Source organism: Carettochelys insculpta, chromosome 25, assembly GCF_033958435.1.
Source record: "Carettochelys insculpta isolate YL-2023 chromosome 25, ASM3395843v1, whole genome shotgun sequence".
NCBI classification, from domain to species: Eukaryota; Metazoa; Chordata; order Testudines; family Carettochelyidae; genus Carettochelys; species Carettochelys insculpta.
In genome coordinates, this window is record NC_134161.1 from 17471906 (window position 1) to 17499317 (window position 27412).

General features: G+C 41.1%; 1 protein-coding gene across 2 annotated transcripts in view; it reads right to left on the reverse strand.

Annotated features, from left to right (window-relative positions):
* CDON (cell adhesion associated, oncogene regulated) overlaps positions 1-27412 on the reverse strand; it is a 105445-nt gene that overhangs the window by 68126 nt on the left and 9907 nt on the right. Inside the window, exons 1-5 of one of the 2 annotated variants that reach the window (XM_074977208.1) lie at positions 21319-21334; positions 12217-12351; positions 8876-9148; positions 2048-2194; positions 1780-1923 (exon numbers count right to left, since the gene is read on the reverse strand). In XM_074977208.1, the coding sequence (XP_074833309.1) occupies positions 1780-1923; positions 2048-2194; positions 8876-9148; positions 12217-12292 (640 nt within the window). In that variant the 5' untranslated portion in view covers positions 12293-12351; positions 21319-21334. Of the gene's footprint in view, positions 1-1779; positions 1924-2047; positions 2195-8875; positions 9149-12216; positions 12352-21318; positions 21335-27412 lie in introns of those variants that run through there. The other variant, XM_074977207.1, reaches the window with a different exon arrangement.

A 27412-nucleotide genomic window follows, 5' to 3' on the forward strand; every position in this document is an offset into this window, starting at 1 on the left:
CCCCTCCACTCTCTGATTTGCTCACCTTGATTATCTTTTTCTGATTTGTCCTCCTCGCTTACTGTTTTTGGTTCTCTGTGCCTTAAATATTGAGTCTGTTCTGGTCTGGCTATGGTCTGAAGAAGTGGGTCTGTCCCACAAAAGCTCACCTAATAAACTATTTTGCTAGTCTTTAAAGTGCTACTTGACTGCTTTTTGTTTTGATAGTGTATAGACTAGCACGGCTTCCTCTCAGTTACCGCTTTGTTATTATTCAAATGTACTCGGTCACTTTGCAGCTAATTTTTCTCATGGCCATATACAGCATGGTTGGGCTCTCTTACATTGGCATCCCCTCAAAAATCTGTTGGAGTGATGGTTACTGGACATGCAGCAATCCCCTTCCAGGAGCTAAGTGCAGAGTTCTTCTGGCACTTGAGCCTATACTTCCCAGACAGCAGTGCACACCCACCATGCCTCTACTACAGTGGTGCGCAACCTGCAGTCGTGGGCCACATGCAGTCCGTCGGGGTTCTGTGTGTGCCTGCAAGACACTGTTTACCACTACGAACAGACACAGGGTTGCAAGGTTCCACTGGTTTGAATCCATGTAGTTTTTTTCCTACTGGTATTACAGAAGTGACGTGAACATCGAACAAAGACCCATGAAGTGAGGCACGTGCTGATTGTACATAGACGGAGAGCCGTGCACTCGCTCTGCATCCAATCAGCACAATCCAGAAATTCTAGGTACAAGAGTAGAGTTAGCAAATCTACCCTGTCCCAGTAGACCATTTTGGTCACGACAATCTTGCGGCCCACCGAGATGAAAGCTGGACACTCATGTGGCCCATTCACTAGTCTAGATTGCACATTGCTGCTCTACTCTAAACTCTGCATTACTCTGGCAGGAGTTCATTACCTCTCCCCATCATCAGTGCCATTTATAGTAGTAAGAGAACAAAGTACGAGAAACAATAAATTACTCCTCCTGCCCTCAGAAGAGAAAGTCAACATTTTCTTAATGTAGATAACTATTTCCTTACAATTTACCATGCTGATTAAATATACGGAAGAAAAAAACCAAACAAACAGGAAAGACTTTACAGACTCAGAGATTGCTAGACCACCAGATATTCATGTTAGGAATCTTTTTAGGTTAATTTTTTTCATAAAGTCAGTTACAGAAGATGAAAGATATTCTGTAGATATTTGCTAGCTATAATACACTAGCACAGTTACCTGGCTCCTTACTTGGCGGTTGCAGAACTAAGGCTTGGGCAGTGAGGAGGGGGTCAGAGCAGTGGGTTGTTGTAAGGGATATAAGAGACAGGGTTGAGGATGGCCTGAGGGCTGGGACTGGAGTGTCTAGGGAGCGTCTGGAGTCAGGGTTCGGGGCAAGGAGGGGCTCAGGAAGGTAGCTGGTGTGTGTACGGAGGGGCTGTAGTCACAATTTGGGGGTGAGGAGCCAGCGGCAAGCCTCTTGCTACCTTGTGTGGTCATGACACTGCCTTCTAACAGGCCACTCCCTTTCTGTGTTATGGAAAACAATCCCACTCCAGGTACATCTAATTTTCCTGGCACAACCAAACCCTTACCCTGCTCAAAGAGTCCCTGAACAAATGGACTGATAGAGATAGACATTTCTAAAATATATGTACAGAGGATATAGCAGAAGACCACAGTTTCACCATCAGAATAGCAAAACATTAAGATCTAGCAGAGTATACTAAAAACCACTAATTCAAGGCAAAGCTTTTACCCTTTAAAACCACCCTCATAGGCAGGTTAAGTACTCACGACTGACTATGAGCTTATGTCCAGTGGGTTCTAATTTGAGATCATGAGTGACTGGGTTGTAGGCCGCACATTTATAGAAGCCTTTATCCTCTAAAGAGACATTCAAAATCTGCAGATTTCCAGATGGAAGAATTAGGTAGTTATCTGAAAAAGGGGAAAAAGGCTTATGTTTAAATTAGTTTCAAAGAAAGCGTTTTTAAATTTTTAGTCAATTTATCTATCACCTTGTTTACTAAATGCACTTTTTAAACTAACTAAAATCTCTCACCTGTTGATTGTTCCAGCCATTTTCCCCGTACTCTAAAGCGAATTTGTGCTTTAGGGTTACTTTCTGGCACCTTACAGCTAATGAAAGCAGCACTTCCTTCTTCTGCTGTAACTGTGTGTTTCACTGAAGTATCAAAATCATCAAGATCTGTAAAACAGTTTACAAAGGTAAATGGGATTATAGATTTTGAAGGAGGCAGGGATAAACAGTATTTACTGATTGCAAATACAGCAAATTTTGATCCAACTAAATAGTCTTGACAGCCTCCCTGCAAAAAATGAAAATCTAAGTTGCTTGCAAATTACACAGAACCGCCTTATGAAAAATAAGGAAAACAGAGGGGGTCTCAGGTCAGGAATTGAATATGTCTGTGAATTACTAATTCTTAAGTTAATGCAGGTAGCAATTCATATTAAATGGATAACAGGTATTTTATTAACTACATGCATACACAACTGTGTTAATTACAATCAGGGGGAACATAACTTGACAGTGAATACATCAGGGAGGAATGCCTCTCGTCTGCCATTCACTGCCTGTACAATAAAAGTCAATGTAAAACCTCAACAACAACCTACAGCACCCCACTCCCCACCCCCACTTTGTTTTTATATTGCTTAAAACTCAGAATCAGTTTGTCTTACGCCTGGTCCACACCTAGAAAGGTAGGTAAAACTAGCTATTGCTCAGGAGAGTGACTAAATGTACAGGACATCATTAAGACTACTTAAGTCCTTGTGCAGGCAATGCTAGGTCAATAGAAGAATTCTATTGATCTAGCTAGCACCTCTTAAGGTTGTGGATTTACTATAGCAATGGGAAAACCCCTGTGGATGCTGCAGCGTCTATACCACAGTGGGGCTACATCTCCACTAGCACAAATCGATATTACTAATGAGGCGCTGAAATGCATATTCAGCATCCCATTAGCATGCTGCTGGCCGCGGCTCTTCAAAATTGCTGCGTTTTGCTGCCACACGGCTCGTCCAGACAGAGGTTTTCGAAAGGACTGCGAGAACTTTGAAATCCCCTTACTCCTACCTGCTGATAGGATAGGGGTCCTTTTGAAAAGGAGCTCAGTCTGGACGAGCTGTGCAGCAGTGAAACGCAGCAAAATTTTGAGGAGCCGTGGCTGGCAGCATGCTAATGGAACGCTGAATATGCATTTCAGCGCCTCATTAGTAATCTTTGAAATGGCTATTTGCATGGCGATTTTGAAGATTTGTGCTAGTGTAAACACAGCCTGGCAGCTACAGAGCTTTTAACGTAGCCATGCCCTAAGAGCCTCATGTAGTAGAGTACACTGTGCAAGCTGCTCTTGTCCTGCTAGCTTCCATGTTCAAAGCTTGTAGTCTGTAAAATTTGTCTATGCTGACAGCACTTGCAGGTCTCTTGAGGGGGTTTTGCTATGGTTAGCACTTTACCAAAACGCAGTCTACTAAATTGTAAGAAAGTCTCCTCTCACTCGGATTCTGGACATGCTCCATAGATGGGGACTCCTTAAGAAGAGGTTACTCAAATCCTGGCTGACAAAAGGCCTAAATCAAACACAGTTCTTAGGACAGCCAAATAGTTTTCAATCGTACATAATTTTTTTCCTTATGAGCTTGGCTATAACCTCTGTACTGAACATTTCTTTTTTAATCATCAAGAAATGTACAGATCAAAAACAAGCAAGGCAAAGACTGCTGAGATGACAGAACAAGAAAAGATAGAAAAACAAAGAAAAAAATTAGCACACAAAGAGCCAGATGATTGACTCAATTGATAAAAATGGAAATGGGGGAGGGCGGAAATCATGAATTCTCCTCCTCCCAATAGTTTTCCAGTCAGTTCTACTGTCCAAATACTTGTGAAAATAAATCCCATGTAATACTGGGAAAAGGCCTTCACAAAACTGAAATCACATTTGGGAACTTCACTTGCATTTCCTGGTGGCAGTTGCTGTATGAAAGGCAGATGTTTCTGTGAATTGTTCACAATACATAGATATTGAAAAGGTTTTTTTGTTAGTCCTGTATGCCACACATGCCTCGATATAGAAAATTCTAAAGCAAGAAGTACAGCCAGGAGTTCAGTTTTGTGCTGACATGGCAGAACAACATGAGAGTTTACATCAGAAAATTCCTTTGCCTGGAAATGAAGCTCGTGGGATACCTGAAGCATTATAAAAGCTGTAACTAGACACATTATTTCTAAGTTTCGGTGTAGCTATACATAGTAGGATTCACCATTAGTACAAATTAGAACATCTGTTCATTCCCTAGCCAGTGCACAGCTTAGAGAAGAGAGATTTGTAAAATACTGTCCTCTGCTTTAGAGAAGGTGACAAGAAAAGATTTTTTTGCTTCTAAAAATTAAGACTTTACAGTTACAGAAAGGGAGGAACTAGGGGGTCTGCATTAGATTTTGCATGTAATTCCAAACACTTTCAAAAGTTGGAGACCCTTAGTTCCCATTAAAACCATGGTTTAAAGATCTATTCTTAGAATGCAACTTCAGAAGATCTGCATTTAAAAAAATTCCAGTATTTGGGAGGAAGGAAATGGGCACCATGCAGACAAAGCCTCTTTATGGTTTCGTGGCCAGGCAAGGTATTAGTTGCAATAAGAAGGGTAGGGAGGACTTCTTTGGGACTAGAGTAAAGAGGGGGCCTGAGAGTCATTGACATCCTTGCCAAGAGTACCTGTTTTCAGGAAATCACTCAGGGTAAATGGATTTTGGTGATTTGTCTCTAACATTCTGGCTATCAGTCTAGCTCTAATCTGGCTCACAGCTGTAATTCTTTTCAATATTAACTAATGGGGACATGCATTTTTGTTCTTTAAGTGTTACAAACAGTACCTACATTGTTGTGAGAGACACATCGTAAGTTATTAGTCTAACTGATATCATTTTGGCCCTGACTGACTTCTGTGGGCACTGACTTGGAGCAAGGGTGGTTTAGTGAGTTGCCTTCCTTTGTGTGGTGTTTACTAACCGGAAGCTCTGCTGGGAGAGAGGAGACAGTAGAGCACACTCTTCATAGTATGGTGGTAACCTTTGCTGCTTCCCAGTCACAAAGCCTTCAAAGTAACATGTGAGCAATTGTCCATAACATAAGGCCCTACATAACAATAACCCTCTCTATCTGACCTAACCCACAGCATCAGTGTTCCCCCACCAATGCCAACATTTTAAACTCTTCAGAGTGTACTACGGTTGGCGTCTTGGATCATCGACCTGACCATATGGCTATGTAAACAGCAGCATTATTCCTGAACTAGCTATTCCAGAAGAGTATCAGAGGGGTAGCTGTGTTAGTCTGGATCTGTAACAGCAACAAATGGTCCTGTGGCACCTTATAGACTAACAGAAAAAAGTTTTGAGCATGAGCTTTCATGAGCAAAGACTCACTTCATCAGAGCTCACGAAAGCTCATGCTCAAAACTTTTCTGTTAGTCTATAAGGTGCCACAGGACCCTTTGCTGCTATTCCAGAAGAGGTATTCTGGAATAGTTTATTTCAAAATAGTGCACCTCCACACAAAATGCATTTCAAAATAGCACTCAGCTATTTTGAAATAGAGCACCCACACAACAGAAACTATTTTGAAATAGAGCCATTGGGTACGCTATGGCTTAGTTCGAAACAGGCGCTATCCCTTGTACAATGAGGTTTACCAGTTTTGAAGTAGCAGCTGCTATATGAAAATAACTTTGCTGTGTAGGACATACCTATAAGTCCCACCTGGGAATCCCTCAGCCGATTCCTTGTCTTGTCTTTGTTTATAAGGCCATTCATAACACTTGGTGGCTGACTAGTAACATAACACATTGACCTCTACCATTCCCATCTTTTATCAACCATATCAGCAGCATTTCTTTTACACACTTTCATAGAATCACAGAATACTAGAACAGGAAGGGACCTCAAGAGGTCATCAAGTCCAGTCCCCTGCCCTCATGGCAGAACCAAGCACCATCTGTATCATCTCCGTTAGATATTTATCCAACCTCTTCTTAAACATCTCCAATGATAGAGATTCTACAACCACCTTGGGCAATTTATTTCCGTAACCAACCACCTTGGCAGTTAGGAATTTTTCCCCCTCATGTCCAGCCTAAACTTCCCTTACTTCAATTTAAGCCCAGAGCCTCCGATAGAACAAGCAGCAAAGGAGAATAAATTTTTCTCCCACCTCCTTGTAACACTCTAAGTACTTGAAAACTGCTATCATCTCCTCACTTAGCCTTCTCTTTTCCAAACTAAACAAACCTAATTATTTTAATCTTCTCTCACAGGTCATATTTTCTAGACCTTGCTCTTCTCTGAACCCTCTCCAATTTCTCCACATCTTTCCTAAAACGTGGTGCCCAGAACCAGACATAGTACTGCAGCTGAGACCTAATCATTGCAAAGTAGAGTAGAAAAATTACTTCTCGTGTCTTGATCACGATGCTCCTCTTAATGCATCCCAGAATTGTTTGGTTTTTTGCAACACTGTTGACTCGTATTTAGCTTGTGGTCCACCGTGACCTTTAGATCCCTTTCTGCAGCACTCCATTCTAGGGAGTCACTTCCCATTTTGTACATGTGAAACAGATGGTTCCTCCTCGAGTGGAGCCTTTGCATTTGTTCTTATTGAACTTCATCCTATTTTCCTTAGACCATTTCTTCAGATCTTCCAAAGCACCCAAAACCCCTTCCAGCTTGGAAGCATCTGTAAACTTGACAAGCGTATTCTCTATGCCATTCTCTAAACCATTGACGAAAATATTGAACAGAACTGGCTCCAAAACTGAACCTTGTGGAACCTCACTTGTTATTCCCTTCCAGCATGACTGTGAGCCATTAACTACTCCTCTCTGTGAACAGTTATCCAACCAGTTACACACCCACCTGATAGCAGCAGCCCCATTTAGTAAATGCATTACTGAAGTCCAGGTATACCACATCTATTGCTTCCCCTTGGATAAAATATGTATGGTCACTAATATTACCTTCCTTCAAATTTCTTCTTAAGACTCACCTCAACCACGACAACTATAGAATCCAGCCTTCTGATCATGCTTATGTGCAACTCTTTCCACCTCCTCCCCTCTCAGTTAAAAACCTCCACAAATCGCAGCATACATAGCCAACAAGGCAGTGTTAATTCATATTATTTGCTTCTATGTTATATACTCTGCTTACTTGTTGGTGTGTTTAACCTGCAAGGCACAAACCGTATGACTGTACAGTGCCCAGCACAACAGGTAACGAATCCCAAAACAGGGCCTTTGGAACTACCATATTATACATATTCAGTGCTTTTTTTGTGCTGGTACTGAGTACCAGCATCTTATCTTGGCAACCCCAGCCATGGGACTGGTTGAGGGTGGGACAGGGAGCCAGCTGAGTACCAGCCCCTCTCCTCTTTTTTTTTTTTTTTCCTTTCTTTCTTTTTTTTTTTTTAAAAAAAAAGAACACCACAAAAGCACTGCATACATTTACTACTAATACTAGTGGACCCATTAATTTCCATTCATCATACCATGTGAAGAACCATAGACCATTGGGATAGTTGCCTTCTATGTGTGAGATGGTTTCCAAAACTACTCTCTTCCCCACTCTACCACACAAAGCGTATCATTCCTTCCTGAAAAGTCAGTGATATCTAACAGAGTCATTCACATTCACCACTTCCCCCACTTTTTTTCTAAACACAAATAGAAACCACACAATTACCAAAAACTTGTTCATACCCATATTGAGACTCACATAATTTTAGCACTGAAACCCCATCTCACCCATGCTCTGTTTGCTGTCTTCACTCATTAGAATTGGAATCAGTAGATGAAAGCTTGTGCTGGCAAAGAGGTGTAATTTATAACATCACATGTAAAAAAATGAAAATGGCAGCCAACTTACAAATTAGATGTGAACAGATGGTGAATCCCAGCAACAACTGAATCTAGTGATATTCAAAACAAACAAAATACTAGGCTCCAGAGAGAAATATCAAGTTATTGTGTGTGCTGATTGATGCAGTGTAGTGTGCTGTTTTGATTTGTGCCTGGGTGGCCTGGCCAATTTCTGTAAGTAGCAAATGAGGGCTGGGCACTACCATGAGGGGCTCTGTCTGTTTGGTGTTATTCTTTATGCCAGTTGCGTTGCTGTGTGGATTTGAACATATGGCAGTTGAAACAATTTATTCCCCTCTATTCAGCCTTCCATGTATAATCAGTGAAACTGTTGAAATATTAGCTGTAACATAAGAGCCTTAATGAATTGAGTTACTGCTAATAGTACAATGATACAGGACTCTTTGCATGGCACAGATACGTGCCTTACTGTAGCTGTGCATAGCACAGATGTAACTTGTACAGCCAAAGTTGCTAAGAATTCAAAATTGAACAGCAACAGATGACAAACACCCACATATTCCAACTGGTGATATTCCAAACAAAAAGAGCTCTTGACCCTGCTTGTAGCTGCATCCATTGACTCACACTAATTACGACATTATAATGTTTACAGTGACACAAAGAGTGACATCCCTATAATCCTGCTACATCAATTTGAAATTATACACAAGGTCTTTGGGGCAGAGTTTATGTTTCTACATCTTCTTCTAAGTGTGCATGCGTGCTAGATGCGCAGTGATTTTATAAAGCACTGTTTTTCTAGTACAGTTTAGGGTGTTTTTTCTTTAAAAGCTCAGAATACTTTCTAAAAAGGTGCACTGCATATTTTTTGAAAATCAAAATGTGTCAGGTTTCTTTCAGCTCTAAGATGGAAGAAATGACAATTGATGGCTACTAATTTTTGCCCTGGACTTCGGAATAAAAGTAGAAAATAACTTACAGCCTATGGATACTGTGGCAGGCCTGCTCACAATTGCCCCAGCACTGTAATTGGCAATGCACTGATAGCGACCAGAATTTGATGAGCTGAGAGAGAAGATTGTCAAAGATCCTGGCTGCACCTCCACTTGCTCCACCTTGTCATCCAACCTCTCTCCATTAAACAACCAAGAAATGCAAGCTGTGGAGGGTTCAGCAGAGCAATGAAGCTTTACAGGCCCACCAGGCTTCTGGATAGTAGATGTGGGCTCAGTAATAAAATAAGGAATCAAATCTAAAAAGAAAGGGAAAAAAAGATATTAAATGGCTGAATGCTTTTTAATGACATTTGAATATTCTCTGAAATCTTTCTGTCTAGTCAGTTATGCTTTGACTTGTATAGAAGAATGGACTAGACTTATTCATTACTCCGAAAATATAAAAAGTTCTCCAAAAACAAATTACCACCCCAAGAATCTCAGAGCACTCTACACAGATATAGAAGAAATTCTCTTCCAAAGTCCGGAGCGAGAGGTCCCAAAAGAGGGTGAACAGTTTCTTTAGCAGCAAGGATTGAAGTACTAGCAAAATAATAAAAAGCAGGACAATACAACACTAAACCATACACAGAACTTCCAAACTCTTTGAGAAGGTGGTGTATCAGTGGTAATCTGTCAAAATGAGTATCTTTGGAGAAGAGGCAATTACCTCCTTTTGAAAATATTCATCTTGACAGATTCCTGCTACTGGAGACTAACATGCCACTGGGAGGTCATGAACAAAATAGATATTCTGCAACAGACAGCAATAAACTAACTGAACCCACCTTAATATACATGAAGGGATAAGACACACCCACAATTACACAAAGGGAAATAATCTTCCCCAGAATAAGATTACAAGGGACAAAGGAATTTGGGTGCACAAAGACCAGTAACATTTTGCTATAATGACAGAATCTAGATTTGGCTTCCTAATAATACTGTCATCACCTGGCAATCACATGCACAGAAGACTATGCAAAGGCTTTTTAAATCTCCTGACCAGACAAAACAGTAATTTGAAGACATAGCTATTTAGCCCTGCGTAAAATAGACTTCAGTGGGACTCTCAAAGTTCTAGGGCTACTGTGCTGTCAAAGTAGCCTCAGTCACCCCACTAAAAAAAAAAAAAAGAGCAGTCCTGTAGCACTTTAAAGACTAATAAAATAATTTATTAGGTGAGGAGCTTTGAAGAAGTGGGTCTATCCCACAAAATCTTATCACCTAATATATTATTTTGTTAGTGTTTTTTTGTTTTGTGAAGATACAGACTAACACGGCTACCTCTCTGTGACTATTCACCCTGCTTGTGAGGAGGTTTATCTACAGGACCGCAAAACTTATTAAATTAGGATGAAATAACATCCACCTACATTATATATTGTGTAGCTGTAACTGTATCAGTCCCAGGAAATTAGAGAGACAAGGTAACATTCTTATTGGACTGCTTCTGCTGGTGAAAGAGACAAGCTTTTGAGCCACAGACAGTTCTTCTTCAGATCACCTTGATTTCTAAAGTTCACCTATGGTTTTCACATGTTACAAAGAACTGGACTTTACAAAGTAGAGCCCAACAAAGATGGAGCTGGATCATCACCTTTCTAAGGCTGTGAGAAGCCAAAACAGCACTGTGAAAATGTCTATAGCAGTTCAGCATTCATATTTGGAAACATATCTTCAACTCTAAGAGCTAAAAAACTTGATTTGGTAGATGAAAACTTGGGTTCTGCAAAACTCAGATATGCAAGTCCTTCACCAGAGCAAGTTTCATGCTCAGAGACCAGCGTTTTCCAGCACTATCCACTGAAACATTATGGAAAGCAAGGGGAAACAATTTGCAAAGTTGTGCACATTTTGGCTAACAGAAACTATGGCAGGGAGACAACAAACAAAACACAGCATGGAGACTTCTGTTATGTGACAAGCAGAACAAGGCAGGGCAAGAGGGGAGGAAAAAAAAACAATTAGTGTTTGCCAACTTCCACCCACCCCACCCCACCCCAAAGAAATAATAATAGCAGTACAACAGTTTCTAGTTTGAGAATATATTATAAAAACTGAAATATAAAAGATTAGTGACATGAAGATTCCTGTAAATGGTTTTGCTCAATTCATATTTTTTTCCTAAGATCAGTGAACTCTTCCACTAGTTATACAGATCAGTTTCAGATAAGACTGTTTAATGATTTTAAACTGAGCCTTAAAAAAGATGCAAAAAACAGAAAAAAAAAAAAACCATGGGAAATTCAAGTGTGGCTCTACTCATAAAACTCAGCTTTATAAAACTGGATCCTCCTGGGGTTTCACAAAGTGACAGATCTATTTTTTTTCCAGCTTTTACATAGAGGTACTTTTCCCACCTTCTGGTGTCTCAGAGAAATGCAGTGATCTTTCCAGTCTGTCAATCAGCATCCATTGCATTAATATCATTAACTACACCTGTGTCACTCCGCTTGTTTTCAAATTCTGCCCTCCGCTGTAACCATGAAACCATGGGCTGAAAGTGACCCTGAACCTGGAATTCACCTAATGAGTTTTAAAATGGACAAGAACAAGATTCATTTCATTCTCATCTGTTGGCTGTAGAGGGTTAACACTGGTAATAGCTTTTGGCTAAATTAAGACAATCTGTTACTAAAATCATGGCATTTTTACATAAGAGCTTTTCTGACTGGAGGTAAGCATTAAGGCTTTAATTTGTTAGAGAATCAAGTTCTACCTATGTCTTCTTGAATACTTTACACGGTCCATAAAACAGCACTCTCCAGGAATAGGATGTAAGACCTGACCTGTAGCCACAGGGCTATGACAAATCTAGTTAGAATTTTTTCTACATCACAAAGAAAATTAGCTAATATATAAAAGTGCAACTAACTTTGTCCTACATTTTCAAAAGTGAATAGTGGTTTGGGTGCTCAACTTAAACTTATGCAAAATCAAGTGTTTGTAGAGCACTCTGACAAGAATCAGAGAGGTAGCTGTATTAGTCTGTATCTTCGAGAGCAAGAAGTCTTGTGGCACCTTATAGACTAACAGATATTTTGGAGCATAAGCTTTTGTGGGCAAAGACCCCCTTCACCAGATGCATCTGATGAAGTGGGTCTTTGCCCACAACAGCTCACGCTCCAAAATATCTGTTAGTCAAAAAGGTGCCACAAGACTTCTTGCTGTTCCATGAGCACTCTGTATTTTCTGAAACTTAGATTCCATAAGGTATCCCAAATTGGATGCCTAAAAACTGAAGCATCTGTAATCCTGAGTCATTCTGAAAATACAGACTTAACATCCAAGCAAAATTACCTAGGTCAAGATGAGGTCTTACCTGAACTTGTAGTGGAGAAAATAACTGTGGCAGTTATGAAGAGCAGTGCCTGAAATGGTCCGGAATTCGGCTGCATAGTGCCAGATTACAAAAGGTGAAAGCAGATTTCCAGATTAAGACAAGTCACTGAAAAAACTATAAACAGGAAAAAAGTCTCCAGTAAATTTTGGATGCTCATTCCCTCTTTGTTATAATATTGACAGAAATGCAGTCTGACACTTGATTTAAGAATAAATCAAAGCTTCAAGAATTGGAGATCTACTGTATCTAAATGTGACACTACCCTCTTGGCCAACACACCAGAGATGGGACCTTAGTCTCTCAGAGCTAAAAATATGAGCTGCTACAGCTTGGATTAATTGGTTGAAGCTCTGCAGCTGAGGTCTATAGGTTACGTACGCACTAGCAATACTCCATATATAGTAGAAACCAATGATGTAGCTACAAAATCGTCCACAACAGATGTCAAGTTTGCACTTCGTAAGATCCACAGCACCATGAAAATCTATACGGCTGTCAGTTCGAACATACACTGAAATTCTCAGATTTTAAATTTCTGACACTTGTGTCCCTCCAAATTAGAGTAGACAAGATATTCCCTTCTGAAGTCCCTAATATCTGTAAATGCTATTCATGTAAATTTTTAAAGAGTAGAAAAAAATCTGTAGACATTCATCTAAATGATTCCTTTGATATTTAAATACATTGCTTCATAGTTACCTCAGGTATTAACCTAGGCTATATAAAAAGTAGCTGTTGAGAACATCCAATGCATTCTTTAAGTACTTTATGTGTCAGCAGTTTCTAGGAAAATGTGCATCTGATGCACAGGTCAGATCATGGGCTCTTACTGGTATAAAGACATACCACTCAGGAAATGATGAGTGCCAAAACGTAGTACAAGACAAAAAAAACATTTAAATTTAAAAAATGGAAAGCAGTACTGTCACTTTCACATTCTCAAAGCTGGAATGTCAATGCAGTATCAGAAACCTAACAAAATTAAAGCTATCTTAAGACTACAAACACTTCATGTTTCCTACAGACTACTTAGTTATTGCTGTTTTTCCATGCATCTAACATTCACATTCAACAAACAATTTAAGGGAAGCCTTCTGAATTATGTTAGAAAAACGCACCAAATTAAGATTTGATAGGCTTGCAAGACTATTCAATAGTTCTACATGCCTCATTTTAAAGAGGCTAACCATTTGCCAGTTCTTTTAGTGAGCTCTCAGGGATTTTTTTGGGAACAGACAGATGGCAGAAAAACTTGCTGTGCAGAAAGTGCTTGGTTTATTTGAATATTCACTTGTTTCAAGGGCTGGAGAGCTACCCCACTAGTGAGCACACAGGACAAAGTAAACATTCAGAGAACTTGTTAACATGAATCACTTTTCTGAAAAGGATGAGCGGGGGAGGGGGTTCTTTTTTTGCCAGATCTTTCCTCAACCATTTATTTATAAAAAGCAATGAAACATAAATTCTAACTCAACTTTAACCCCAATGTATGAGGCTACTTGGTTACACAGCAGCTGTCTTTTTAACCAAGGCATTATCTTAAACAAAACCTTATCTGATGAAATCTTTCCTTTATCCATTCTCTGATTTCCTTCTGTTTATCTTTTTTTACATGCTCCTTATTGCCAGTGTCAACAGCTATTCTGCTCTTTTGATCTTTCCCTAGACTTGAATGACAATGCAACCAATTACAGTTTATTATGTATACAGGAAAAAACTGCACCAGAATTCCAAGTATCCTCGGGCATTGCAAGCGTGAAATAAAATCTTAAGCAAGTCTAAAGTCAGTTGTAAAACAAAAATCATTAGCATTTTAAGGCTGCTTCATGACAACATGACTGCCACAGTATTGAGCAACAAAGGATCCCAAACCGACCCCTTTGAGGTCAAAATGGGAGTCAAGCAAGTGTGTGTCATTGCCGCATCACTGTTCTGCATCGTCATCATCATGATCCTTCACCACTCTGATGGCAAGCCTCCAGATGGTGTGAAGACTGTCTATACAATGAGTGGGAAGCTTTTCAAGCTCAGGAGATTGAAGGCTAAAAGCAAGACCTCCACAACCTCAAATCATGGAGCTCCAGTACGCAGATGACAATATGGTTATGGCTCTTTCTCCCACAGCTCTTCAGACCATCTTACGGTGCTTCGCTGAAGCATACAAGAATCTCCACATTGCACTGAGCATCAAAAAGACTAAGGTGCTCCACCAGCTTTCACCAATGGGACAGTCTTATGCACCTTCTATTGAAGTCAGTGGAGAAATGCTGGAAAATGTGGAGAATATCCTGGAAGTCATTTTTCCATTAAAATTGAGATTGATGCAGAAATCCAACATCGTCAGAGCTGTGCAAGTTCTGCTTTTGCCCACCTGTGACAAAGGGTCTTTGAGAACTGGGACACTTATCCCAAGATAAAACTCCTCATATACCGTGCAGTGGTTGTTCCAATGCTACTGCTTGTATGTTGTCCAGGTGTCACATGCATGTATCATTTGATGGCACTTGAACAATACCATCAACCCTGCCTCAGGAGAATCCTTAATATCTCTCAGGAGCATAGGTGCATGAACACCAGTGTCCTGAATAGTCGAACATGACCATCATTGAAGCCATTATTATTCATCAACAACTGCATCGTACTGGTCACGTGGTTCAGATGCCTGATCAGTGTCTCCCAAAACGATTCTGTTTTCCGAATTGGCGGAGGGACAGAAAAGCACTGGGGGCCAACAGAAGGGATATAGGGACATGCTAAAGGCACACATGAAAAAGTGCCCAAGACCATCCCCAGTGGAGAACGGTAATCCTTGAGCGGGTGGCATAATTTGAGAAGTCCCACGCCGTACAGATGAAGACAGGTAGAGAAGAAAAGAGCATCAAAAACTGTCCTGCGCCCCTCCAACAGCTACGAACACCTGCCCCTTCTGTGATAAGATCTGCAGCTCCAGAACTGGGTTGATCAGCCATCAACGGACTCACAAATAGGAGGATGACATGAAGATGTCCTGCTCGTTATCGAGTGACCACCAAGAAGAAAGATTAGTGTTCATTTCTATACTTCATTACTCAAAGAGCACCCAAGTGGAACATTTAAATTGAACAACGTCTAGAGATTAAAGGCCGCAGTGCCACATATTAAAGCTTTCCATTTACAGCACTTATGTCTCATATACTAATAAAGACACATGATTTTATAATGTATTCAGATGAATTACTTTCCAGTCGAGGACTGGCCATACGAAATGGTCAGTAACACAATTCAGGGCAACTGAATGTTTATTTGCCCTCAGTGCACTGCAAGGGCACCCACTTTTAGGCTTCCCACTCCCACTACTGTCACCTCTCTCGGGTGCAGAGACCCACACACCACTCCCTTCTGAACAAGGCTATTCCCAGTTTGCAGTCCCTGCCTCCTCTGTTATGCCCAGCAGAGGCAGAATGCCCAAGCACACCTACTTGCTTTCTCTTCAGAGATGGCTAGTGCGATGTGTGCTCCCCCACCCCACCTCCCCCAGTTATGGATATCACACAGCCCTTTCTACACAAGCCTCTCTTATCCTTATGGACCAGCACTAGAGAGAAAACATTACAAACAAGAACATACACACAAGCTAATAAGCTTATTGGGGTTCACCCCCAACTTAACATGGGCTGTGGCAGAAACAGTCTCTTAAATCCCCATCCAAGTGAATCATTTGTGGTTACAAGCTCATCACAGCTTTAGCTCTGAACAAGCACCCTGCCTTCAGGCCTCAAAAAAAACCCCAGTCCTCCTAGCCGTGCTCGACAGACTGGGGCCCCTTATGGATGAGGGATCCTGTATGCCTGCTGGATCAGGAGGAAGGCTCTGAGCCAGTTTAAAAGCAGGCTATTGACTTAAAAATCTGTTTTTTTTATATGGGCTCCTGGAGAATTCTGTACATGGAGCTCTTCAGGGTAGCTTTAAATGGCTGATGACAAAGGAACTCCTACCTCAGTAGCTACATGCAATGCCACAGCAACTGGGACACAACTGCCTTTTCAATGAAATGTTCCCAAAAGTTCTTAAGTGATTCCTTGTAATTTCAGTTAATTCAGTAAAGTTTATCTTAATTACATACCGTCTGCTCAGGATACTCAGGAAAAATGACAGAAAGACAAAAACGGTGTCACCGAAGAGCAAACATGTTTCACACAAAACAGTTGCACCACATCTGAACTCTCAGTCCTTGTCCTCATACGACCCCTCACAACACCACTTTCTAAAGATGAGCCTGGGAACTTAAATTCGTAACTTTGCTACACACAAAAAAGCATGGTCTCAATAAAGACACTGGATTTATGGCTTACTACAACAATCTATAACTCACTAACTCTCCTGTTATGTCCTATGACTGCACTGCACCTTGAACCACTCTGTATTTAGCTGGAACACTGAGTACATTTCCCAGACCTGAAGATGAGCTCTATGTAGCCCTAAAGCTTGTCTTTGACCAACAGAAGTTGGTTTTATAAAATATTCCACTTCACCCACGTTGTCTAATTAGCAGATATTGTCACTCTATGGGTATGCCTATACTTACCCAGCATTTGACGTGCTATGATCGATCATTAGTAGTTCAATTTTGCCACGTGTAAAGATGCAGCAAAAAACGATCTCTCTGGGCTCGGCCATCAACCCTGGTACTCCACATTATCGCACGGAGTAAGGGACATCGGTGGGAGCCCAAAGAGCCCCAGTCTATACTGGTGCAGGAAGCCGATTCTATCTATGCTAATGGCATAGCCAGAATTGTGTATCTGGGATCAACTTTGTTCTCTAGCATAGACTAGGCCACAGAAGACCACCACCTAAGTTCCTGACAGACAGGTGTCTGCTTTACAACTGGCAGGTTTGTCAAGAGTCTCAGAAGAGGTGGCCAAAGATTTAATGAGCAGAGAGAATGAACTTCTTTTTCACCTTTAGGCTAATGGGAGGAAGTGTACTAAAAAGATTTGGTGTGTGGGAGGCCAAATTTCTACTGTCAGCGAGGCACCTCTTCTCTGAATGCAGGTGAGACAAGAAAGTGTTCAGAGCTGGCAAGGAGGACACATGTGGGACTAAAGAAGGTGTACTTCTGGGATATCAATAACCATACAAAGAAATCCTTCATTTTACTGTTTTTTAATTAACAGTTTCAGAGAGAATTTTGTTAATTCTGTTTGGTGTTGAAACACTAGGAGTGTTCTGAATAAGCAGGAGTTTATAGAACTGCCTGGGAGGTTTGCAGATGAGTAAGATAAAGTATGCAGAACTGAGATGTACTAGCAGAAAGCACACTGATATTTAAACACTGAACAAAGATCATTACAGCTACAGAACTGCCTGATGAGCTCCTTCACAATTCTAAAGAGGCCCCATGGTGAGGAGAATTCCAGGAGACTCTATGCCAATCACATCAGAGTTTTGGAAGAGTTATCTGTGTGATGCCACCTGCTGGCAAAAGAATGGAATTCCTGAGACTGGTATAGTGCAATGCAGAAAGATTGCTTGTACTAAAGAATGGAGGGAGACTAGTGTGTGAACAATGCAGATCCAAATATAAGGGTGAAAAACCTGAGTAACTTATTTGGACTGACCTAAAAGCAGCTTATGGTCCGATTTTGCTATTCATGGTGTCAAAGACACCAACACTAAACGAAGCACCGCAAACTATATTAGCTGCATAAAATCAGGGTAGTTTTGGCAGCTGCTCTAATCCACCTACTTTGTATCCAAGAGGGAAATCAGAAGTGAACTAAGTGAATAAGTATTTTATAAGAGGATCAGGATGTGTTTGTGGCTAACAGAGTTCCTTCCAGGGTTTTATCACCTTTCCTGCCAAAATGATAAAATGTCACTTTTGATGCACACATGAAAAGAAAAGTTTGGGCAAATTCTGCTGACTGGCTTGTGGTCTGTCTATCTTGTTCCTCTACAAGAATTATTTCTGATTATAATTTAACTTTGAAATGGAAGCAGCAACAATTTGCTAGTCATCCACCAATAGCGATGAATTCTCAACACTGGTATGCAGGCTCACAAGACCTGGTTTAGGCTCTTTTAAATGCATTAAAATTTTCTGTGGTATTTCATGAGGCCTTTGGGACTCAAGTGAGCTTTCCAAGGGAAACAAATATTCTTTCAGATATGATTAAACATCTTTTCCTCCATAAGAGAATTAGGCCTCGTTATCCTACTTTTAAACAGCATAATAATGTTCCTGATGGTAACAGCCTACCATTTTAAAACATGAGGCCCTCATTCTTGGACTCATTCACTTTTCACATCTTGTCTTTCAGACTGCAAAGCTCCTTGGGGCATGGACTGTCATTTGTACTGTGACTAGCACAACAAGGTTGTGCTGGAGAATGTTGTGAAGACCACAATTATAGAATCATAGAACACTAGGACTGGAAGGGACCTTGAGAGGCCATCAAGTCCAGCCCCCTGCCCCAATGGCAGGACCAAGTACTATCTAAACCATCCCTGACAGACATCTATCTAACCTGTTCTTAACTATCTCCAGCGATGGAGATCTCACAACCTCCCTTGGCAATTTATTCCACTGTTTGATCGCCCTGACAGTTAGGAACTTTTTCCTAATGTCCAACCTAAACCTCCCTTGCTGCAGTTTAAGCCCATTGCCTCTTGCTCTATCCTCAGAGGCCAAGAAGAACAAGTTTTCTCCTTCCTCCTTATGACTCCCTTTTAGATACCTGAAAACCGCTATCATGTCTCCCCTCAATCTTCTCTTTTCCAAACTAAACAAGCCCAATTCTTTCAACCTTTTTTTCATAGGTCACATTCTCTAGACCTTTAATCATTCTTGTCGCTCTTTTGTGGACCCTCTCTAGTTTCTCCACATCTTTTTTGAACCGCAGTGCCCAGAACTGGACACAATGCTCCAGCCGAGGCCTAACCAGCGCCGAGTAGAGTGGAAGAATGACTTCTCGTGTCTTGTTCACAACACACCTGTTAATGCATCCCAGAATCATGTTTGCTTTTTTTGCAACAGCATCACACTGTTGACTCATAGTTAGCTTGTGGTCCACTATAACCCCTAGATCCGTTTCTGCTGTAGTCATTCCTGGACAGTCTTTCCCCATTCTGTGTGTGTGTGAAACTGATTGTTCCTTCCCAAGTGGAGCACTTTGCATTTGTCCTTATTAAACTTCATCCTGTTTACCTCAGACCATTTCTCCAATTTATCCAGATCATTTTGAATTATGACCCTATCCTCCAAAGCAGTTGCAACGCCTCCCAACTTGGTATCATCTGCAAACTTAATAAGTGTACTTTCTATGAAGACATTGAACAGAACCGGTCCTAACACAGACCCCTGCGGAACCCCACTTGTTATACTTTTCCAGCAGGATTGAGAACCATTAAGAACTACTTTCTGGGTACGGTTATCCAGCCAGTTACGCACCCACCGTATAGTAGCCTCATCTAAATTGTATTTGCCTAGTTTTTTTTTTAATTAAGAATATCATGAGAGACCGTATCAAATGCTTTACTAAAGTCTAGGTATACCACATCTACCTCTTCTCCCCTATCTAGAAGGCTTGTTATCCTATCAAAGAAATTAATTTGACATGATTGGTTCTTTATAAATCCATGCTGGCTGTTCCTTATCACCTTACCACCTTCCAAGTGCCTGCAGATGATTTTTTTTAATTACCTGCTCCATTATCTTTCCTGGCACTGAAGTTAAGCTGACTGGCCTGTAGTTTCCTGGGTTATTCTTATTCCCCTTTTTATAGATGGGCACTCTATTTGCCCTTTTCCAGTCTTCTGGAACCTCTCCTGCCTCCCATGATTTTCCAAAGATGATAGATAAAGGCTAGAACAACAGACAGCTTCCACTGCTTAATAGTATACACAAGTACTTCCCCATTTACAAGCTGCTTTGTACCTACCCCTTTCAGCTTGCTAAAAAGGAGGAAAAAAGCAAAAGTTTATTCACTATGAAGAAGTTCCTACTCTTCTTCTAAGTTATCAAGGGTCCATCTTGCCCATTATACTCCCTTCTCTCTGAAATACCTGGTACCGCAGGTCAGAAGAAATCGAACAAAACAATGTATCCAGTGAGCAATCCTCTGGCGTTCAGCCCCATCTTCTCATTGTCAGATATTTAGAGACAAACACGGTCTAGGATTATATTACTTCATATTCCATCTGAGAGATGAGAAGTTAAAGCTTTCCTGGTTCACCATCTCAGAGCTCTAAAAATTGACAAATGGCCTTCTCTGTAAAGACAATGGTGCCCTGTATTGTCCTATGCCCAATAGAAAGCTTCTGTCTTTGGAGACATTACGCAGCTGTGCTAAAGCTAACAAAAATTACCGCATAAACTACTTTTCCAGTCAATAAACTGGCTTTGAGATTCCAGGAATTAGATCTTTGCCAACAAAGTAATTTCACATTCTGAAAAATATTTAGTCCAGTATGTTACCATATCATAAACATTTTATATGTTCTGACACAGAAGCCTGTGAAGTACTTTTTTTCCTAGACCACACATACGTTTCAGTATTTTTTTTATTTGTTTTCAATCCAACGTTTTGACTATAGCAAGGCAGCAGATTGAAGATTTCAAAGAGAAACTAAATATAAGATATTAAAGTCATCAGCACTAACATACCATGGTGAGAGTATACAAGCTGAGTTGGATCATTACATGTCACAAGAAGATAGTTTTGAAAAAAGGTAGTGAAGACTACAGTATTCCCAGAGAAAGCAATCAGACATTTCTTCAACTTTTGGCTCCGCAGTGATCACCAAAGCCTTTGATCATTGACTACCTTCAGGTGTCCTCTTGGGGTCTGGCAAAAACGCACATAGCAGGTGGCATATATACTTGTGTGTTTGTTTTTTGTTTATTTGAAGGAACAGTGAAAAAAGCCCTGTAGCAAGTAGCATGCTGCCTATCACTTAACTATTGATCCCTACGGTTTATTCTTGGTTCTTTTGGTAGTCATGAAATCTTTTTGACACAGTCATGTACAATTGACTCTGATGCACTCTCACCCATACTACTTAACTCACATATTCACTACAGAAACATACGGTACACACCTGTAAAAACAGAGCTGCTGTGCATTAACACTCCACTGATAGGTAGAGCACGGATAGGAAGGTCTGATTGTTCAAAGAGAAATGTAATCTTATTTAAGCATCATATTTATGAATGCTTAATCACCCAATAATTCACACAAACTTTTAACAGGAAAATGTAGTTCCCCAGCTTTCATAACCCTCCCCCTCTTCAGCCTTCAGGGTCTCAAATCAAGTCAGCCATGCATGCAAACTGATCCTGTCGCCAGCAAAAAGCATTTCCTTTCACTGCGGTCAGCCAGAAGCAGAGGAAGAAAATGGAAGTGACTTGGAGTTATGGCACCCAAAAGGCCAGACAAGCAAGGAAATAATCAACTCCACATGAGCCACTTTCAGCCCATCACAATGAAAAGGGCCTACGACAAACCCCAGGAAAGGTCATCAAGACCATGGGGGTCACCAGCAGAAAAAAGCAACAGAGAGGCTGCCAGCTGCAATAAGAATCAATGCGTTCCTAATTACACTCAGAAAAAGGGTTTGAGCTCAAAGGAAAAGTTTTGCTGTAGTCAAAATTTGCATTAAAAATGAATGCACTCCTGTTCTACTCCCTGCAAAGCAGGGACCACAAATGCCCTTTTTTATATATTACAGAGAAATAGCCGTGTTAATCTGTATCCTCACAAAACACAAAAGCCGAGAAGCACTCATGTAGCACTTTAACAAAATAATCTATGCGCTTGTGTGGGGCAGACCTCACCTAATAAATTATTTTGTTAGTCTTTAAAGTGCTACATGGCTGCTTTTTTCATTTCATTTCTATATGTTGCTAGACTGTAGGAAGCCAACCAAAATAAGAAATCATGCACCGAAATAAATGAGGATGGAGGGTTTTGTGTGTGTTTTAAAAAACCCTATGAGCATTTGTATTAAAAGTCTATAGTTATGAAAGACAGGGTTTTGAGAGTACACATATTAAAACCACACCAACTATTTAGTTTGTGAGTGTGAGAGCGAGAGATGGAAAGAGAGTCAAACTCTGACTAACAGTCTTGCAAATCCAAAGTTGGTTCTACTGAGATTTTTTCAGGCATGGCTTCATGAAAGCTCACATGTAAGCCTCCAAGCACAAAAGCAGTAAACATACTTACGAATCAAATGAAAAAATAGGTGATCTATCAGTCAAGACTGCTGAAAAAACAAACCATAAAACAGATCAAGTGGAAAATTATTTCAATTTAGAAGTCATGACTTTTTTCAGGATGAATTCAGATTCGAAAGGCATATTTATTCCTAACGAAAACACTTCAACAAAAAAAAGTAGGGGCGGGATGAATAAAGCAAGCAGTTAAGGCATTAAATCCCTTAGAGACTCCCCCTCATAAGCTCTACTTATTGACTGTAACCAATTCCCTTCCCCACAACTATTCCCTGATCCAAGAAAACACTGAGCCATAACTCAAAGCAGGTTATCTTTTAATTATTATCGGGCTGATCTGATTTTCACAAACACACCTAGTTTTGCACATGGTCTTGTATTGGTGTAAGTGAGAAACAGTACCAGTTTGCAAATGGTAGCATCCATATATATTTTTCTGGCAAGTTTGGGAAGCCTCTTGTGAATGAGTAACATTGCTAGTGATAGTTCTAAATTTGGTAGCAATTTTGTGCAGAACTAAAATCTGCAGTAGTTTGTACTAATCAGTTATTCGAGTTGCCAACTTTATAATCACACAAAACCAAACACCTGAGCCCAACCCTTTCCCCATGAGTCCTAGTCAGTGTCCTACCCCTTCTCTGAGGCCCCACCCCGGTCCATCCCTAGACCCACACATCACTCGCTCTTCCCCATTGTCATTTGCTTTCATCAGGCTGAGGCAGAGGGAGATCATGGCTCCAGCTGTGGATGTGGGCTCCACAGTGAAGCCAGGGATGAAAGGCTTGGGGCACAGGAGGGGCTCTGGGCTGGGCCAGGCAACTCGGGTGCAAGGTTGTGCAGATTCCCGGTACTGCTTACTGCATCTCCCAGGAAGCAGCCATTAGGCTCCTGCAGTCCCTAGGTGCATGGGAGACTCCAATTTGCTGCCCTTACATCTGCAGGTGCTGCCCTCGCAGTTCCCACCAGTCACAGGTCCTAGCCAATGAGAGCTGCAGAGTCGGCAAGCACTCCATGCGCTCCTGGGGCATAGGGGATGAAGAACCTGGAAGCTGCTCCCTGGAGCCACACAGAGACAGGGCAGGCATGGAGCCTGCTTTAGCTCTGGGCCCTCGCTGTCCTGCCAAATAGACTTTTAATGGCCCCATCAGCAGGGCTAACCAGAGCTACCAAGGTCCTTTCATGACAGGCATTCCACTTGAAATCCAGACACCTGGCAGCCCTATTTAAGATTCATTATTTGCTCAGGTCAAAGATGTAGATACATTGACTGCACATGGTTGATGGAGCTGAAAAAGGCAAATAAATTATATACGTGGGATGATGGGTACACTATCTATACCATGTTTAGAAGCTACCTCAACAATGCACACTTAATATAAAAGTTAAGACTGATCCTTCAATGATGTCAAATTTTTGTGACACGCAACCACTCAATCACTCATGTTTTCTAGCTATGACTGACAGCTCTATAGGGCAATTTTTCACATGTGCCAGCAATACTCCTTAGTCATCAAAATGATAATTTAAACATATCAAGAAGTCTAGGAAGAACAAATAGACAACTGATCCCAACTGAAAAAAATCAGATCACCGATGACCCAGACATTTCATTTGAAACATATTGAACAACTCAGACCAAACGGGGGTTGGGGGGGAACAAAGGACTAACATGGCCCAACCCAATAAAATATTTTCTGCAAGCATCAAGCATCAAAGCAGACCTCTCAGTCTAGCATTAAAAAGCAGATTTTTTGACCCATTAATCTTTCTTCTCTGAACCCTCTCCATTTCATCAACATCCTTCTTGAACTGTTGTCCCCAGAACTGGACACAACAGTTCAGTATCTGTTACACCAAAGTCAAATTCAGAAAGGTAAAACAAAACCTACTCCTACCTGAGCTGCCTCTTTATGCAGCCATAAGATTTTCACTCAAGTTCTTTATAAACTGTATGGCTGAACAGCCATGTACCTGCCTATTTAGCACTGTACAGGGGCCTGCTGCAGCTGAGCCAGGGGGATGTCCCACTCCCAGCCTCAGCCCCAAAATAACCCATCCTCCAAATGGCTGCAGCCACTGATCCATGACATGGCTCCTGCCACAACAGCCTAGCCCAATCTAGCCCTGTGCCCCATCCCCCAGCCAGGGCCTCCATGTGTCCCCTGGGTGTTATCCACATCCAGGCACCACTATGAAGAGTGAGAGCTGGGAGATCACATTTCACACATATCCCAGTGTCCAGGCACAACCATGCCCTCACTTTGCTTTAAAGTCATAATCAGACATCTCATAAATTTTACATTTCGACCTGAAGCATCTTATGCTTAGAGTCATGTCACAGGTGAGTTCTGTTATAAAGTCTGAATCGAATCCATTCATCTGAGGTATACAGTAGGTGGGCAGCTTAATTTTTTCAGCTGTTAAACTTATTCAGATGCTTATTTTGCACACTGATAACTCAAACACATCTTTGTTTCAAAACCTCAAATTTAGCACACATACGGTCTTGACTGAAAAATGCATGCTTAGCCTTATCTGAAGAAACTGGTTCTGAAACAGTCATGACCATTTAACAGCTTGCGTACTTTGCACATGTGGTATATTGCTTTCCTTCTTCTTAATGTGAACACACACCAATATAGGCTCATACTTCAGTAAAATTAAATGAAGTTACAACAGAGCAAAGTCTGAGTTTACACCTATAGACCCCTTTCTATGCATTGCACAGTAAACACGACAAAGCAGAAGACTACAATGTAACACATTAAGGAGACCACAAATTTTTGCATTTCAGATGACTATGTGCAGCATTATATATACCTGCACAGCTGCTGGGTAATCAAAGACCCAACCACCATTCACCTACATAACAGGCAAAATTAAGTCATGAGAACTACACCTCTGAAATTTCCTCTGGACTCTAACACATTAATTTTACTCTTCTGAGGAATTCTATATTATCCAAAACTAGATAAGTGATCTCTGGGCCTGTAACTGAAAGAATGTTCCTTTATTGGCCCATGCATTTACCTCCTGGCTTGAAGTATTCACACGAGAGGTCTACATTCAAATAGCTAACCTCAGACCATCAGCACTGTAAACAGAAACCATAAAATCCAGGAAACTACAGGATTTTATAAATACAGTAAACCCTCGACTTAACAGGCTAACAGAGAGAACAGAACACAGAGCCAGAACTAGTGGCTGAAAACAAACTTTGTGGGACCACAGGAAACTTGACCACACCCATGATAATTAACTAAAATCATGCCAGACTATGGATGTTGCTGGATGAGAGTGTTCCGGATTAGAGAGGTTCAACCTGTACCAGAAACAATAAATTGTATATTCTTAAAGCCCGTTAAAAATTCACTTGCTTAGCTATAAAATACCAGGCAGATATATAAGCAGAGTTTATCTATCAGTGACATTAACAAAGATACTCTAAGTTTTATTAATTCAACTGCATAGAGAGAGCTACAGGTTAGTTGTAATGCATTTTATTAATGTAATTCAATGAACAAAAAAATTTTAAACAAAAACTTATTCTGGGCTACTTCAATTTGTCTTTTCCTAGTAATACTAGAACATCAGAGAATGAGAATGCTGGGTTTCCTTGTCCTCAGGCAGCCAAGGATAACAGGGACTTCCTTCAGTTTTTTGGATGGGGTCCATAACAACAGTAAATACTACAAAACATGTAGTAGCAGCTGTTCAGAACACTGTTGGGAGAGAACTTCTCTCTTTTAACTAACTGAATATCATTCATTTAACCATTTTTGGATGTTTTCTACACCTGTAAATATGTTGATTTTTATTACAAAACAGAATACAGAATTACAAATATTTGCACTGTAAAAATAAATTGTATTTTTCACTTGACCTAGTACAAGTACTGTAGTGCAATCTCTTTATTACAAAAGCTGAACTTACAAATATACAATGACTAGATTTACCCAGCAATGTTCAGGTCCTTTGGGCCTAGGGGTTGGAGGTGTAGAGGGTGCCACAATCAAGTAAGTGGGGATGGAGGGCTCAGAACAGAAAGTGGGAAAGAGCCTCAGGGTAGAGGAGTGAGGAACCGCCAGCAGCTGCTCCCCAGGGTCAACCTCGAGCAATGCTGCCCAATTGCTGACAGCTGCTCCTCAACTCTTTGGGACACAATTGCTTGCTGCCCACCTGTGATCATTCTGGAATATAACTGTTCCTGCTACCAGCCCCCTCCCTTTCTATTTGATGAGAAAGGATCACATTTCTCACACATCCCAGTGTCCTGGCACAACCATGCCCTGACCTTGTTTTAAGTCACGATAAGAGGAAGCTGCCCACCAAATTTGGAGGTCCTAGCTCTTACCTTTCTGGAGTTCTTGAACAAATGGACTCTCAGGTGGATAGAAACAGACACACAAACTTTAAAATTTAAACTCTACAATCCAATCTACAAGCCAATCGCTCATGCAAGCAAGTTTATTCACACTTGCAGGAGATAATACTGTCTGCTTCTTGTTTATAACATCTCCTGAAAGCAAGACATGTTCACATGGCATTCTTGTGACCAGCACTGCAACATATCACATACCAGATACACTAAAGATTCATATATCCATGCACCCTTCAACCCCCAGAGAACGTGCACCCATGCCAAAGGAGTCTGAGCGATAGCAAGTCAAAGCAGTATAGAGAGACACGTTCATTTTTATCATCAGACTCATCAGAGGATTGGGGTACAAGGCTGTAAGGGCTCCAGCTGGAGACGTGGGCTCTGGGGTGGAGCAGAAGGCCAGGGTGCAGGGGTGTGAGGGCTCCTGCTGGGGATACAGGCTATGAGGTGGAACCAGGTTCAAGACAGATATGGGGGAAGAAGCGTGTTCCAGAACTACCGGGAAGAGAGAAGACTCCTCCCAGCTCTCACTCTTCATAGTAGTACCTGGGTGTGGAGAACACCCAGGGGGCACATGG